The sequence below is a fragment of the Protopterus annectens genome, chromosome 2.part1 (assembly GCF_019279795.1).
Source record: "Protopterus annectens isolate FY-2018-M chromosome 2.part1, PAN1.0, whole genome shotgun sequence".
Taxonomy (NCBI): domain Eukaryota; kingdom Metazoa; phylum Chordata; order Ceratodontiformes; family Protopteridae; genus Protopterus; species Protopterus annectens.
The window spans coordinates 1007483070-1007499177 of NC_056729.1; the positions used below are offsets into that span (position 1 = coordinate 1007483070).

Sequence of the window (16108 nt, forward strand, 5' to 3'; positions counted from 1 at the left end):
TGACATGATTTGCTGTCTCCTGGAAATTTAGAGCTATAATTAGGGGACTAGTATTGCACTACACATGCACACACGTGTACATGACGTATGTGTTTTTTTTCTGTGCGTGTGAGCGCACGCAGAATCCAGGTGGGATATCCTGAGATGCACATCTTTAACTGATGACCTTTTGATTCTGAAAGCTGATTAAAAGACCAAGAAAATGTTTTGAGTGGTTTAGCTTTGATACTTGAGATCAAGGTAAATTTTCCTCTGTGGTTATCTGGCATCAAGGTAAATCTTCCCCAGTTAATCTCAAATTTCTCAATTTTGTTTTCCATGCGCAGTCTGTTGGGCGAGTACGTACTACATATATATATATATATATATATATATATATATATATATATATATATATATATATATATATATATATATATAAAGGTTCATAGTACTGTAGATACTGATGAATTCTTAGCCCAAGCTGTCAACCATCAGTGAAAAATTAGTTTGTGCTTTGCATTTTAAAGTGGGGTGAATTGGGGTTGTTTTTAATACTTGGCTTAATTTCTTATGTTGTGAACTATTTTTGTGATGGTGTGTTCCCCAAACTTTTGAGCAATGTTTGAGATCAGTCATAAAAAGAAAAAAATAATAATATTGGAATTCCTTGCCTCTTTGATAGAAAGTGATGGCCGAAAAATGTCCTGTGTCTGTTAGAATGCTGTAGTTTTGTATTGTGTAGCTACCAACTAGAAGTTTTTTATATTTTCAGTTACTTAAACTGTGTTTTACTTCCACAGAATCCTTCAATTGCAGATATCTATACAGAACATGCGCATCCAGTTTTCGTTGCAAAGTATGCTCCCAGTGGGTTTTACATAGCATCTGGAGGTACAATTTCATTTGTTAGCATCAACCTGATGTGCTCAAACATGTTTTTTGCTACACTATTGACCATGGGCAGGTTGTGTACAAGGGATCCCTTTCAGAAGATCAAAAGTTCAAAAGACTGAAAATCAAAATATCTAAAACTCAAAATATTGAAATTGGAATTTGCCTTTTCTTCCAGTGTTGTGAGATGTTGGAGTTAGTATACATATAATTAGCAGAGGGTGGGGATGGTGGGTGCAGGACTCGCATGAGGGATACCCAGTTGCCTAGCCTCCTGTATTAAACATATTTTCGATGATAGAGTTTTAGAAATTTAAATTTTCTGACAAACCTTGTACAAGTAACTGCAAGTTCATTTTGACATTGAAAAATCCACTTCAGTCTAAAGAGCCGTTTATGTCCAGGGTGCACGCTTCTTGTGTAATGCAAGACAGACACAACCATACCTTTTCATAAAGCATGGTCAGTCTTCCACGCTATGGACTTATAGCTTTCTTTGCAAATCTATCTAGCAGGAAGTCTAATCTAGCAGGATTTCAGCAGTGCAAAACCCAAACACTGATCTAAGCAGCTAATGGGTTCTGGTGTCTGGCTTTGGTAAAGCTTCTGATATCTTCTCAAATTAGAAGAGCACACATTCATTTTGTTCTCCATATATACTGCTGTTGAGCTTCTTTGATGTTTGAAATGTTTGTAGCACTTTTGAAGTCTAGTATTTGAATTTGCATTTTAGTTCATCTGGCTCTTTCTGTTTTTTAGCTTGAATTTTTTTCTGGTAGCTCCTGCTTAGGGGAGTTTTTCAGCCTTATCTTGTGTCATTCTGTTCAAGCTGTTAGTATTGCCTTCATTAGCACAGCAGACTAGCTGAGAGTGAAACTGTGTCCCACAACCAAATCTGAGGTCATAATCTAGTAGGTCATTTTTCTACAGACTGCACAACAAGCTAAAAAAAAGTTGTCATGCCTTTGCTTTTTTTCTGCAATTCTGTGTACCACTTGAAACTTGTATTTTTTGCCAAATTGTTTAAATGCTCCTGTCTGTAGCAGACTGAACTTGTAATCTCCTGATGTGGTTCACCTCTTGCTTTAAGTTGCTGTTGATGTCGCACTTGCTGTATCCTTGGAAGTCTTGGCAAATGAGTCCCGATGATTGAAGGGAAAGGTGGATTGCTCTCAGAATGTTATCAAGAGGAATACATTCTTCTAAATAAGATAGGACTTTTATAACTTTCAGCTCATGCTTTGAATGGCACTGTTGGCTGCTGTTTAAGTTCACATTTGTACCCAGTGTGTCATTGGTGATCGTAATGATAAGTTACTCTTGCTGCTTTATTGGCCATACCACCATTTATTTTTGAGCACATCTGGACATGGATGTGACTACATGTGATTTATACATGTTGAACAATGTAAAGTATGATGCACACTAAGAAAACTTGATAAAGTCTTCAGAGAGGGCAGGTAACCAAAGGTTTTAATATTTGGGTTTATCCAACTTGCCAATCCTTTTTTTTTTATGCCTTTAAATTCATACTTTGAGCAATAACAATGGACATGGAGTAATACAAAAGAAATACTAATTCTTTTATGCATTTTTTCATTTTCATGTGTTTTATAGATGCAGTGGATATAAAAGTGTACACACCCCTATTAAAATGCCAGTTTTTTGTGATATAAGAGACCACAATAAATCATTTCAAAACTTACTTTTCCCACATTTAATTAGACCTATAACCTGTACAATTCAATTGGAAAAAACTTGAGGGAAAAATAAATAAATGTACAGTAAGCTGGTTGCACAAGTGTGCACACCCTTAAACTAATACTTTGTTGAAGCACCTTTTGATTTTAATTGCAACATTCAGCCTTCTTTGGTAGGAGTTTGTCAGTATGCCACATCTTGATTTGGCAAAATTTGCCCACTTTCTTCCTTGCAAAAGTGCTCCAAATCCCACAGATTGTGAGGGCATCTCTTGTGCACAGCCCTCTTCAGGTCACCCCACCTATTTTCTATTGGATTTAGGTCTGGGCTCTGGCTGGGCCATTCTAAAACTTAATTTTCTTCTGGTAAAGCCATTCTTTTGATTTGGATGTATGCTTAGGGTCATTGTCATTTTGAAAGGTGAAGTTCCTCTTCATCTTCAGCTTTCTAGCAGACGCCTGAAGTTTTTGGGCCAAAAGTGACTGATATTGGGAACTGTTCATAATTCCCTCCACCTTGGCTAAAGTCCCAGTTCCAGCTTAAGAAAAGCAACCCCAAAGCATGATACTGCCACCACCAAAGTGTTTTTGCACCAAACATACCTTTTGGAATTGTTGCCAAAACATTCAACCTGGGTCTCATCAGACCATAAGACCTCTTCCTCACATGCTTTTGGGAGACTTTATGTATTGTGTTGCAAATTTTATCCAGGCCTGGATATTTTTCTGTGTAAGAAAAGGCTTCCATCTTGCAACCCTACATGTGGAGAATTCGGGAGATTGCCATATGTAGTACACAACCATTATTTGCCGGAAATTCATGTAGCTCCTTCAGTGTTGCTGTAGGTCTCTTGGCAGCCTCCCTGACCAGTCTTTTCATTAGTTTTGGAGAGACGTCCAGCTCTTTGCAACGTCACTGTCCCATATTTTCTCCATTTTGACGGTCTTCACTGTGTTCTATGGTATATCTAATGCTGTGGAAATTTTTTTTGTACCCTTCTCCTGATGCCTTTCAACAATGAGATCCTTTTGATGCTTTGTAAGGTCTCTGCGAGCCATGCCTTTTACTGTATCAGGCAACTGAGTAAATGTCAGGAAAATCCTTCTAGGACAGCATAACTCTGATTTGGGGTTAATCAGAGTCTTCAATTGATGGCAGGTGTGTACCTAAGACTGAATGCTGTAATTAAATCAAAAAGGTGCTTCAACAAAGTAGGGTGTGCCCACTTATGCAACCAGCTTATTGTATGTTTTTTTATTTATATTTTTTCCCCTAACAGATTTGTTTTTTTAATTGAATTGTACAGGTTATAGGTCGCATTAAAGGTGGGAAAAGTTTTGAAATTATTTATTGTGATCTCACACTTAAACCTGGCATTTTAACAAGGGTGTGTACACTTTTTATATCCACTGTATATGTGTTCTTTAAAAATTGTCATTCATTCCAGCATTATGTAAATTATTCAAGTCTGGCCTTCCCTCCATTTTACTACTCAACAGTATTGTGCAATTCCCATAAATTCCGTACACTTGTATGTAACTTGCTCCCCCCAAAAATCCCACCTCCACTTCATTTTTATAGCATTTAATAGTTTATGGTTTGTTCAAATGTTTGATTTCCATTTACTAGTAATTACTTTTTGGCAGCCAGTAGCATTAAACATAGTAAAGCCTTGCTTTGTCTAGGCAATTCTGATCCTTTATCCAAGATAAAGAGAATTATTTACTTGGTTACAATCATTTGCTCTTCCCAGCATCTATGTCAAAGTACTCTAAGTTTTAAAATATGCCATCTTGGAGCATTTTCATAAAACATGTTCCTAGTTACCTCCCTTTCTCATCGCACCTTGAGCATTAAGGAGAATTCCTCTGAAATCTGCTTAACACTTGGAAGAATATAAATCTTCTGGGCTTTGTTGCGTGTTTAGAAGTCGAATGTACTCAGTTCAACTTTGTTGCATATATTGGCGCATTAGAAATGTCTTACAGTTTAGTGTCTTCTCTCTTCGCTGTTTTTTCTAACCTCTTCTGATCTTTATCGTTTAGGAGTGTGCCAGTATCTCCACTCTTATTTGATTACCCTGCATCTTTATCTTGGCGTTTTTGCTTATGCATGATCACAAGAAGTACCCATGCTACTATGAGATATAATTTCTGTTTAATTTAACCAATGTTATAATACCTTGGAGAATAATGTGCAAGTTTTGTTTGACTTGCTCGTAAAGAATTTCATATTTATTCTAAATAGTCTCCTATTCTGAAATTTACCCTCTAGTTATAATTTCCTTCTAGGGCCCCTTGCTATATCCTCTGTATTGCAAATCATGTTCCAGTCCCCACCAATAAATGTTCCCTTCTGAAAGCTAATTTTTTCCCTTAAATATTCTTTTAAGCTCCATAATTGTCATTTTAGGTAGAATATGTATGCATGCCAATGTAATCTTCCTTTCTTGCCAGCAAGCAATTACCACAAATCTACCACTGTCATTGCTGGGCCTCCCAGTGCCCAAATTAAAGACAATACCTTGCCATTGCAACCATTTATTGGAGAAAGCAGTAAATCAGTTGGGGGGTGATGTGGTTGGGAATCCTTTACTGTTTACAAGCTTTTATACCACCATTCACAGATTTCAGTTGGTGCCATTGACATACCTCCCACCTGTTCCGGCCAGCTCCCCTCGACATCTGAAAGCACAACTCTTTCCCTCTCCTCCAGTGTTGCTCATGAATTAGCTTGCCTATATTCTCCACCTTTAATTTAATAAAACGAGTGTCTGAGATTTGGAAACGAAAAGGGGGGGGGGGTGAGTGGCTGCTATGGACCTCTTCCCATCAACAAGCCTGCATACTCTTCGTCTAATTTTCCAAACCTTCATATAATTTTTTTTCTTACAAGGAGGCTAATGGGCTTGCCTAAGTGCAATTAGGTTTTACATTTTTAATCTTATTAGTTTTAACCTTGTGTTTACATGAGATTACTTATAAGAATGATGCATTTTATAACTGACCATAAATTGAGAATTCTAATTAGGCGACGCTCTAATTTGCATGTAAACTGTATTTTGTATTGTAGTCCCAAAGGTGTTGGGGGGGGGGGGGGGTTCTACAGTAACTGAGTTTAGTCTTGCTTATGAAGTGCCCACTGTCCTACTAGCAGTCTTGCTGATATTTGAACACTACAGTTTCAAACATTCATAGGACATGGCATCATTTAGTTAAGGAAATGTTTAACTGGTGGTATGATGCCAGGGTAATCCTATGGGCTAGGCTTGTAAATGCTCCAGGGCCATTAGCCTAGTACACACCTTTGAGCCTATTATCATACTTTGCATTTGATTCCAAATTGTAAATTCAGTAAATCCCAGCCTATATAATTTAAATGGACCCCATCTGAAATGCAGAAATCTGGGTGCAGTTTCACCAAATTGAGTTGCTCAACCATGAACAACTCCTATTTTGGAAGTTCTCATTATTTTGATTCTTATTGCTGCTGGTTTACAAGCTCTGCGCCATTTCAACCTTTGTAAAATGGCTGACAATGCAGTTATAATATTAGGAAGTTTACATCGCAACACAGTTGGGTCTGCCAAAATCTTTATGATTATGTGCTTGGAGATCATGGCCTCCCAAATGTATGATTTAATGCTTTGGATATGCTGTTGAAATTGAAGTTGTTTTCCAATGTTCTCTAAAGCTGTTGCCGGTATAAACTTGGGTGACCTACCCACTCGACTGTCCAGCACATTGATAAAGACAAAGGTCCTTTCCATTGACTCTTACAAAAGCTCTTTGGGCTGCTGTGTATGTAACTATCCAATAACCAGAAGCAGGCATGGATTTAAAAGTAATGCACAATGTTTTATTTTCATTTGATGTAGCTTAAGTAGGCATTTGATTTAATTCTGCCTGTGTATTTTTAAAGCTTCAAGCAAATGCCTTTCCCTGGCCAAGTAGGACATTTTTCCTGTTCTAAAGGATTGAGAAGTGTAACTTTCAGGTGCAATGCCATGACTTGTTGTTGCTTCTCTAACATTTGAGCTGACGTCTGGGGCTATGATTGGCTGGCCTTTTGGAGGTGAAGTATCAACTGTTAAGAATGAGCATCTTCTGGAATGTTTTCAATTGCTAGGCCCCAATGCAATGGGCAATATGACACTGATTCAATTTTGAGCAACAGAATTTTCACTCTGACCAAGTTGGCCCATTTTATATTAATCCAAATTGAAATGTGTCAGTACCACTTGCCAATGGGGAGAACTCATCGACTCTGAAGGCTCCATTGTAAAGCCATAGGAATAATGTAGGCCATAATGTTACAGAATAAAAATCCATGATGGATTTCCTTCCTCCTTATTACCTGAAGCAAATGAGCCTCTGTAGACTTCTGGAGTCTAAAGTAGTGGCATTTGTGCGACTCCATTCTTTAGATAATCTGTGGCAACCCAGGGTTATGCCAGGTTGGGTAGACTTTTGTGTAGTGTGCTAACCAGCAGTCACTTGTATATGTAGGGAACATATGGAATCACTTGAAGCACACTTGAAGGATCTAGCAAATTATGAGGTCTAATTCCAGTCTCTGGTCTCTGTAGATTGGTTCAAGTAAAATCTTTTGAATTTCTGCAGTTTTTGGTGCACACGAGTAAATAATCACTGCATCATTCCTCTCCCAAGAGCCATATTTATGGTGGAACTGGTATAGGCAGGTGTTGAGTATCTTGTGCTAGCATTCTGAAACTGGGCACGAATGCCCAGAGATTCTTTGACTCTGCCAATGCATTTGATCAGCTGGTCGACACCCCTATGAGAGGTGAAAATATCCTGGACCTGGTACTAACCAGCATGAGTAGTCACTGTAGCACCCCTACAGTGTCATCCTCCTTGGTATTATCTGACCATAGTGATAATCTTCAGTCACCATCTCCCCTGACCCCCCCCCCCCACCCTTGTCAGTTAAACAAAAACTTTTCCAAAGCTGTCTCCTGAGAGCAGGTATAAGCAACTTCTCAGCCACCGTCCCTTCAGTAGGATCTAGTACTTGTTTCCAAGCCTACTCCAAAAAACTTTGAGCACCTACATAGCTGTATGGACTCTACAATACCAGACGGGACCAAATCATCTTCAAGGAAGAGTAAACTTGTCTGGTGGACAGCAGCAATAAACTCTAATAAAAGGAAAAAAAAATTGCTGTCCAGGACCAAGAAGGAGCAGGTGCCAAGTTCGAAGCAGTCTTTCCGTTTGAACAAGCAAATGTCACTGGTGAAATCGTCTTGAGGCTAACAAGTCCAAATGGGCCACATCCACTAAGGACAATCCCAAGGACTTCTTCACATCCACAATCTCAAAGGTAACAAATAAATCTGCTCTGAATTGGTCAAAAATACCATATACACAAACACCATAGATGTAGCCAACCTGCTGGCAGACAGGGTTAGTGAAAACTTCACCCCACTGTCCCCCCCCCCCCATTAGTAAACCAGGACATCTCCAGCACCTGCCCCCCCCCCCCCATCACCAGGGAGGGGGTGTTTAATGCCCTGTCAAAGGCAAAGATTAAGTCTCCATAGGACCAAACTACATCTCTGGTTGTATCCTACATGAACTCTGGCATGAGTGATCAGCTCCATTGGGAACCCTGTTCAACCAAAGCCTGAGCACTGGCTTCATCACAGCCGAATGGAGGACGGCCAATGTGATCCCTCTATACAAAGGTGGAGTGTCCACTGACCCAGGCAATTATAGACCTATCAGCCTAACTAGCCTGATCTGCAAGGCCATGGAACCAATTGTCATTGCGCTTATAAACTAGGACATTAGCAACCTCCAAATGCTTGACCCCACAGTTTAGTTTTAGCAAAGAGAAGTCACCAAAGCCATGGATGAGGGGAAGACTGCACATCACCTACTTTGACCTAGCCAAAGCCTTGACAGTATTCCCCACTCTGGCACAATGGATACAATCCCAGCTAGGCATCAACCCATATGTTAACAAAATGGCAGCTAACTGGCTCACTGATGGAACCCACTCCTTCAAAATTGAAGCCACCTCTAGTAGTAGACCTGTAATGAGCAGTGTACCCTAAAGATTGGTCTCTGTGCCCCTACTGTTTGGGATATAGTTTTCTGAGGTGCAAGCCAAAACTAGTGGTCTGTGGCTGACCAAATTTGCAGATTGCAGCTGAGTGCTGTCTTAAGCTACCCTATTGATATGAACATCCTCCAAGAAGGCCTTACCCAAACAAATGACTTGTGCCAGAAGCATGGCCTCAAACTGAATGCCAAGCAGTGCAGCATTATCCTTTGTGGAAAGGGCACCCAGGTTGCTAGCAACCTGATATTTGACCACCATCTTTCCTCCATTGTACGGAAGGCTTTTTATATGGCCCACCTTATAAGTAAGGGCATTTCATCCAGGAATAAGGAGGTCCTAACATCCCTCCTCCCTTATACCCATTGAGTACAATGCCCCCTTCAGCATGTACCTTGCCAAGTAAAATTCAGGGTCTCAAACACCTGTTATGTACTGATAGGCTAAAAGCCTTGACCCTCTACTCCGTCTCTGACAGACTGCTCAGAGGTGACCAATGTCTGGCATACAAGGCTGTCTCAGACCCAGCCTTGGAGTTGTTGCATATCCGTAAGTCAGACTCCATTAGCACAACCCATTTGCAAGGCTTCACTCTGGTCTGACATTAATAGAACTTGGCAGAATAGATTTCTGTCCCAAAGACTCCCCCAGTCTATAAAATCCCTCTCCTTGTCCAGCATAGTACCTCTGTAGCCCTATTTAAGAGGAACCTGGACATCTGGATGGGGGAAACAAAAAAATGCACTCCTGGGATCCTACCAGTGTCCCTGCTGGACAGGGGAAACGGGTGCTGACTTTGTGGGAACAAGGGCAGAATTCTTGGCTAGGCTTAGAAGGGCCTCTGGGCCAATAGTCTAGTATCATCCTGTGAACTTATGAAAATTTGTAGACTAGACGGTCGGCTATATAGACGGTCGGCTATATAGACGGTCGGCTATATAGACGGTCGGCTATATAGACGGTCGGCTATATAGACGGTCGGCTATATAGACGGTCGGCTATATAGACGGTCGGCTATATAGACGGTCGGCTATATAGACGGTCGGCTATATAGACGGTCGGCTATGAGGTATGTTCTTGCTACAAAGTACATTCTTAGCAGAAAGTCTGCTCAATTTTTAAACTGAGTAACACTAATTGCCTTAATACTGATTCTCTCAGAACTCTCGAGCTAGGCTCTACCCATACAGAGATTACCTCCTATCTTGTTTGCCACTTCTCAGATCAGACGTGTTTGTTCCATCTCTCGAGCTTTAGCAGTTAAATTGAAAGTGTTTTTCAAAAACTACTTAAACTTTTCTACCTTTCTTAGTGATTCTTTTAGTACTTCTACCTACTCCTCCTTTCTAATTAACTCTGTTTCTTTTCCATTACCCTTGGTAATCTGTCCCTTACCATAAGTTGGTAAATCTTTCTTACCTCATTACCGATTAATGTACCTCTTAATGCCATAGCTGGTATTGATTTCTGTTTTCTCTATCTTTTTCCTTAAATCTTGTTTCCTTCATTTTGCTTGTCGCCAATGGCAGACACTTCCAAGGGCACCTCAGGATTCGAGAGGTGTAAAGGTTGAGGGTAAAATTCCCAGTTCAGATGGGTGCACACTTGTCTACTGTGGCATGTTTCCTAGTGGAAGACCAACAGGAAGCATCAATGATATCTGGTCTACTTTGCTAGACAACCCAGAAGAATTGTCCTGTTTTTGACCCATGGCTGCCTCAATTGGGTTAAGGGGAGCATCCAATTGCATAGCTCTTGATGGTTCTGTGACAGCAAAATGATTTTTTATGCAACTTTCTTTGATGTACCATACTTTTCATGACTATTAGCACTGCCCAATCCCCTGCAGTAAAATTGATCAAGGAGCTGTTATTGGCACATTGAGTAACTTTTATGTAAGGAATAATTGAAGTAGCAAAACTTTGAGCCATCTCATTCTCTGATATCCACATTGCAGGCAACTGCTCGAATGACATTGCTCCTAACCAATAGAACACAGTAGTGAGAGCCAAACTGTGAGGTTCATATTCTGTCTCTTGTGATACCTGTTGACCCTTCTGAGACTGCATGTCACAACTGAGTTCTGTAACTTATAAAATGCAGCCTTAACTTAATGTCCATGTTTTGAACGTTTCAGTGCTTTGGACATATGGCCAAAAGAAAATGGAGATGATTATGCATTTGCTGGTTAATCTTTTGGAAGCTGTTTGAAGAAAAATTCTTCAAAGCCAATGGCCACAAGGTGTGCTTCAGATATTTTATTCCTTTTGAAGTTTGAGTGTACACACCACCTAGCAGAGAATTTTTTTGACCAACATTCACGTTTTCATAATGTGAAATACTTTACTGTTGATTATACGGTAAACTGTTAACCGGAACTCAAGCAACCAAAAAAAAAAAAAAATAGAAGAAATATAGTACAGTATGAACAATTCAGTTTTTCATGTGTTGCACTTTGTTTTCCCCCTGCAGAAACATAACTTATGTTTCCAGGGTTTGAGTTTTTAAAAAGGAAGATATAAATTCCCTCTCTTCCCCAGCCTGAAAACCAGTCAAATTGCTAAAATGTCAACACTCTCTCCATACTCTGTTTGCATCAGATTGCACATTCTCTCTCCCACAGTCTCCTCAGCTTTCATACATGGTCTCTGTCTTTGTCCACTTCAGCTTTCAAACATCTCTCAGACCTCTTCAGTTCATTGAATTCCAATCCACTGTGTGCCACTGAAACTAGTTACCTGTGCCATGCTTTCTAGTGGAAATTAAGTTTAAAATACTATTCCAGCCAGGCTTTTAATTACTGTATTTCAATATTAAAATCATATACGGTGTTTATGGTATAGTATAGGGTACAGTATTTGTCAGTTCTGTTCTAATAGTAACTCTCAAGCAACCAGAAACTCCACTTATATGGCATCTACCAATCCCCATGGGTGCCAGTTAACTGAAAGTTTATTGTATATCCTGTCACATATTGGTCTGTCTCATATTAGACTAAAATCTAATGCAGTTTCCTTCCCTGTCACATCCATGAATAGTTTTTATTTTTCAGGTGATATAGCTTCACCTGCTGTTATGTTATGCAGTGTTCTTTTGTTTCTTACTTTGTTTAATAAACTATTAGCTTTTGAACAAGCATACAATGTTTATGCTTATCTATCTTGTATAGATATTGAATTGTATACTGTAACATTCTCCCGGAGCGGACTGGGAAACTAGGTTTCCAGCCCAGTGGGACTTTGCTTTCTTGCATATATTTGTTTACCCAAATAAGTAAACTTTTTATCAATTTCAAAACAAAATCTCCTTGTATTTTGCTCAGTCGAGTATATCCTCAGCCAGGAATACACAGATGAATATACAGTTCAAAGGTAGGTACTAAGCTATCGGCCCAAGGGCCTATGTAAGCCTAGCCAACAAGGTTCCCTGGCTTATGCCACCCAAGAAAATTATCTTCCTGTGCCACTGTCTAGCAGAGACAAGTGATCCCCGGGGTGTAGTTCCTATTTCCCATCCACTCATCAAGATTTTTCTTTAAAGAGTGCTAATGAACTTTGCTTGACATAGATGGGTAGCCTACTCCAGAGTATGGGAAGTCTTTGGGACAGGACTCTATCCCTCCAGCATGTCCTGTGTATTGTGGTGACAAGGTTTAGGTCCCTAGAGCATGTAGCTCAGAGGGATTGGGATTTCTTTAGGTGTAGCATGTCCAACAGCTCTGGGTTTGACATAGCTTTATATGTTGGGCAGAGATCACCTCAGTGAGTAGGCAATATGCTACGGAGTAAAGCTGGAGTTTTTTGAGGTGGTCAGTGTAGGGTATTTTTTTGAGGCCAGTAATTCTCTTTGTGAGGTACTTCTGTGGCCTTTCCAGCATTTGCAGATGTCTTGTGAGGTACATTCCAAAAGGGGTGTTGTACTTTCTAATGAGTGTCTAGTAGAGGGGAACAATGACCCCCCCCCTTTTTTTTTTTTCCTGGATGAGAACCCTTTTATGATGTGCGCCACGTAGAAGGACTTCCTGACTACTGTGGCGATGTGACTATCAAAGGAGAGACTACTGTGCACCTGGGTCCCAAGGTCTCATCACGCATTCGGTGTTAAGTAGATTATAGAAGGCAGAGGACCATATCTTAAATTCCTAGTTTAGCGACCATGTCTTTTATGTCACACACACTCTTCTGTACATGTAGTGTCACTTGGAAACCCCCTTTCACAATTTTATTCTTATCTTGTCTTTATTTCCCTTTTCTGAGTTGTTTTGGTATGATTTTGATTGGTTCTCCATTTCCATCTTGACTTCTTATGAAGCCTGAAATGATTCACCTTTAAATACAACCATGCGTCAGAAATATCCCAACACCATCTTAACAATAATGCCTAGGGTTTTTTGCACTCTGCACAGTCAGCCTTACACCTTACCTCCCATTTCACGCTTTTCCTTTGTGGTACAATGTTAATGTAGTGCTGTCTGAATTTTATATTGTGCTGTCCGCCTTTGCAAATACTTCCCTTGTAGTCACGAAATGTGTTTTGCAACCACAGTGCTCCTTCTGGTCCCTTCCAGAGCAGGCAGCTTATCAGTGTGATCATTGGTGAGCTTTAGATTCTGACCAGACTCAAGCTGATATGGATTGTAGAAACCTTTTTAGTATTTTTTTTTACTTTGAGGCCCAAATCTAGACATCCATTACTAGCTTTTACTTTTCTGTTTGTTCTAGGCACCCATCATTACCTCTCAACTTCTTAGTGCAAGAAGTCTGAAAAAAGGCTGAAATAGTGGGGGGAGCAAAGGCGGTCCAAAAATAGGGACAGACTTTTTAAATATTGCTCTTTGGAACTTGGAATGTTGCTAGAGTAACAAGGTTTGTGTTAACATTTTTCTGAAGGAAAATCCATGTCCATGTCTGTTAGTGACCTCAGTCTTCGGAGCATACCAGCGTCTTGCCAGAAAACCACAAATTTTGTGAGGAATAGATCAAAAATCTGGAGAGTTGAGGTATGGCACCCATTGCTTTAAGGAGTGTATGCTGCCAGTCATAACCTCCGTATTCAAGTTGTCTAATGTGCCTTCTTTCAGTAGTTTAATTCTGCACAGTTGTTGCTAAATAACAGTTGCACTATGCAATGAATTAGAAGTTATGTACTCACCATAACGTTCCATCTGAGTAGGTGACTTCATTTGGATGCAACCTGTGGGTATCTGATCCGAGCCAGCATTTCAAAAAGCTTAGGCTCTGAGCTCCTAGCTCCTCCCTCTACCCATAATCCCCTGCCAAGCCCTAACTGACCTCAGATTGAGTTTGCCTATATAATACTAGAATAAAATGCATCTAAATAGATGCATAAACTCTTTTTGTATAAAGGTCAGGGGGATGGAGGGGGGATGGTTGCATCCAAATGAAGTCACCTACTCAGATGGAACGTTATGGTGAGTACATAACTTCTAAATCTGAAGTAGGCAGACTTCATTTTTCTGCAACCTGTGGGACAGAGTCCCCAGTTACCTAAATCTTGGGCGGCCGTCATGGAAGGATGTTCCGGAGCACCGCTGAGCCAAAGGATGCTCTTCCCCTGGAAACAACATCCACCTTGTAATGAGAAATGAAGGTATGAGACGAGGCCCAAGTGGCTGCCGCGCATATATCGTCCAATGGCAATCGGGACTTAAACGCGGCTGACGTGGAAACTGCCCTAGTAGAGTGAGCAGTAACCCTTTGAGGAGCAGGCCTACCTGAAGTGTCATAAGCCTGCAGAATACAATTAGCAATCCATCTCGACAGTGTGACTTTGGAAACCGCTTTGCCCATAGCAAATTTAGCAAAGGAGACTAACAGTTGATCTGATTGTCTATGACCAGGCGTTCTGTGAATGTAAAAGCGCAATTGTCTATGAACATGTAAAGAATGCAGCTTATATTCTCCTTTGTTTTTATAATTGGGGAAAACACAGGTAAGTTGATATTAGATTCTGAAGAAACTTTTGGAAGAAAAGATGGATTGGTCCTGAGGCACACCCTATCGGGGGGAAAAAAGGAGAGGTAAGGTGGTTTGATGCATAGAGCCTGAAGTTCCGACACTCTTCTGGCTGATGTGATGGCTACCAAGAAAGCAGTCTTCCAGGAAAGGTACTTTAGATCTGCAGAAGCTGCAGGCTCAAAGGGGAAGCTGCAGGCTCAAAGGGGGGAGCAGTAAGGGCCTGTAGAACTAAGGATAGGTCCCAAGGTGGTATAGCTTCTTTGACTGGTGGCCTCAACAGAAAAACTCCTTTAAGAAAGGTCTTGCAAATTTTCAGTCATGAGGGGAGCTGACTTATGACCCATATGATAATGGGAAATCGCTGCCATTTGTACCTTTACAGTGGAAGAACTAGCCCCTGGATGAAAGAGGTCTGTTAAGAAGTCCAGTACCGCAGACATAGGTGCTGAAAGGATTTATACTCTTCTGGACCGCCCAAATAGAAAACCTTTTCCATTTGCTCTGATAAACCTTCCTAGTGGAAGGTTTGAGCCGCCACTAAAATGGCCTTGACAGGTGACGAGATACCGGGAGTCCTAATCAAGGATGGAACTGGAGCAGCCAGGCTGCCAATTTCAGGGTGTGTAGATTCGGGACCGGGAGTCCTAGAGGATGGGAGATGAGATCCGGGATCGGATCCAGAATCCAGGGCGGATTCACTTTGTGAGACCATACATAAGGGAACCAGGGCTGACTAGGCCAGAATGGGGCAATGAGAATCATTCTGCTCCCCAAACTGTTGGCTTTCTGCAAGAGCCTCTGCATCAGAGGTAGTGGAGGATAGGCATAAAGGAGACCGGGAGGCCAAGCATGCACCAGAGCGTCTCTCTGGGATTCCCCAGGTGGGGGAAGTAGCTCTGTCGCATTTGGCGTTTGAGTGAGAAGCAAAAAGATCGCAACAGGGTTGCCCCCAGACGGCAAAAATCTTCTTCGCTACCAGAGGATTGAGAGACCACTCGTGCGGGGAAAGAATGGTGCGACTGAGCTTGTCCGCAAGGATGTTGGATTTTCCCGGAATGTGCATTGCTACAAGAAAGAGTTTGGTGGAAATTGCCCATTCCCAGACTCTCATTGCCTCTCGACAAAGGGGGTAGGACCTGGTTCCTCCCTGCTTGTTGATGTACCAGACTACCGACATGTTGTCTGTCTGGATCGCAATGGTCCCCGTAGGAAGAAGGCTGTGAAGTGCTTGCAACGCTAGGAGCACCGCCCTCATCTCCAGGACATTTATATGCAACAAGGTCTCTGAGGTGTTCCACGTGCCTTGGACAATCTTGCCCGCAGAATGCCCCCCCCCCACCCGAGGCGAGAAGCGTCCATAGTCACCGTGGCTCGGGGGAATGTTGCACAAAAGGGTCTCCCTGCTAGAGGCTCCGGAGACTGGAGCCACCAAAACAGGGAGTCCTTGCATGCCTTGCTGACCGCTATTGGGC

At 41.3% G+C, this 16108-nt stretch overlaps 1 protein-coding gene across 1 annotated transcript in view; it reads left to right on the top strand.

The window, feature by feature from the left end:
• Positions 1-16108, top strand: part of WDR1 (WD repeat domain 1) — a 549035-nt gene that overhangs the window by 45618 nt on the left and 487309 nt on the right. The window contains exon 3 of the mRNA XM_044063522.1: positions 783-873. Within this exon, the coding sequence (XP_043919457.1) occupies positions 783-873 (91 nt within the window). The remainder of the gene's footprint in view (positions 1-782; positions 874-16108) is intronic.